Source organism: the organism of the source record quoted next, unplaced genomic scaffold (assembly GCF_019419815.1).
Source record: "Pyrus x bretschneideri cultivar Hongxiangsu unplaced genomic scaffold, Pyrus_bretschneideri_v1 Contig20, whole genome shotgun sequence".
NCBI lineage: Eukaryota > Viridiplantae > Streptophyta > Magnoliopsida > Rosales > Rosaceae > Pyrus > Pyrus x bretschneideri.
In genome coordinates this window covers 7,100,977-7,102,500 of record NW_025999502.1, presented here as the reverse complement: position 1 = coordinate 7,102,500, position 1,524 = coordinate 7,100,977, and the positions used below count along the sequence as shown (strand labels likewise).

The window sequence follows — 1,524 nt, the reverse complement described above, 5'->3', positions numbered from 1 at the left end:
CAACATCCACCTACTTCACCAACCTCACACACTTACTTCACCAACCTCACACACTTACTTCACCTACAACATCCACCTACTTCACCAACCTCACACACTTACTTCACCAACCTCACACACTTACTTCACCTACAAATGACATTGATTCTCAACAGCAGGCTCCATCACAACCTTGGAAACGTTTACCTAAAGCTGAGGATGTGGGATAATGCTCGAGAACACATTGAGAAGGACACTATGATATGTAAAAGAATTGAGCATTGTCAAGGAGAGGCAAAGGGGTACATTAATCTTGGTGAATTTCATTACCTAATTCAGAAGTATGAGGAAGCTATCCATTGCTACCAAAAAACACTTGAACTGGCAAAATCAATGGAAAATGAGGATGCTTTACTTAGGAAGATTGATCAAAATATTGAAACGGTAGAAGATGCCAGGAAAGTAATGGATGAGCTGGAGAAAGAAGAGCAGAATCTCAAAAAGCTAACAAGAGACATGGCAATTGCAAGAGGCACACCATGTGTCTGCTGCAGCAAATTGCTTCTCTTGATTGTCTGATTAAGAAATCAAGGATGATCTTTGCCTGGCCAAAGGTACATAATTGACTCAATATGTCTTCCTCACTCTCTACTCTTTTGAACCGTATGTTGTTTATTTACTCTCTTGTTTCTATCTTAAATGTAACTTTGTTGGTAGAAAAGAGTTTCTGTTATATTTTAGTACGGCATATGAGGTTGCATGTTGCATTGTGAGATAGTTTTGCTCCATCAAGCATATATATATATATATATATGTATGTATATATTTTCTTCCGCATTCCTAAATTCTCTTTCAGTAGACCAATTGGGTTGGGATATGGTCTTCAAGGGTGTTTTTTCATCAAATTTATTTCCAATTCCAATTCGCTGGATAGATTTGCTTTGTTGGGTGTTTTTTTGGGCCATGTGGTTTGCACAATTAGTTATATTTCTCTACAACTGTAAAAACTCATTTACATCCTGCTTTTTTCTTTGGTTGGAAGGACGTGGTGGTGACAAATCTTGTTGGTATTATATGCTGTTAGGGAGGTCTCTGGGATGATTATGTAGATAGCGGTTATTTCATGGACGTCATTCTTTTTGGAATTGGAAGTTAACGAAGAAGCTTTCTAATCACCATGCTGAGCACAAAACCCTCTTGGTTGCATGCATAGGAAATTGTGTAATGCAAACTTTTGATATCATAAACACCTGTCAGTAATTAGCTCACATTGCTTTTAATGCTCTGTTTCATTTATTATTGCAGTCTAATAATTTTGATTGGCAGTCTAATAATTTTGATTGACAACTTGCCATAACAGAAAATTCAAAATGCATTTCCACATGACGAAGTTGTAGGTTTTGTTGTAGGGTGTGGTCTGTGTGGAGGGTATACTTAGGATCAACATATTAAAAATAAATTCCAGGAAATAAGAGGAATATCATCTTTTCATAGTTCATCAAGAGAGTACATAGGTGTTTAAATAGACAGCAATACAACAGTTTT

At 36.7% G+C, this 1,524-nt stretch overlaps 1 protein-coding gene across 1 annotated transcript in view; it reads left to right on the top strand.

The window, feature by feature from the left end:
• LOC125477124 (protein TONSOKU-like) overlaps window positions 1-754 on the top strand; it is a 5,910-nt gene extending 5,156 nt beyond the window's left edge. Inside the window, exon 2 of the mRNA XM_048584010.1 lies at window positions 159-754. Within this exon, the coding sequence (XP_048439967.1) occupies window positions 159-558 (400 nt within the window). The 3' untranslated portion in view covers window positions 559-754. The remainder of the gene's footprint in view (window positions 1-158) is intronic.
• Window positions 755-1,524: the final 770 nt, after the last annotated feature.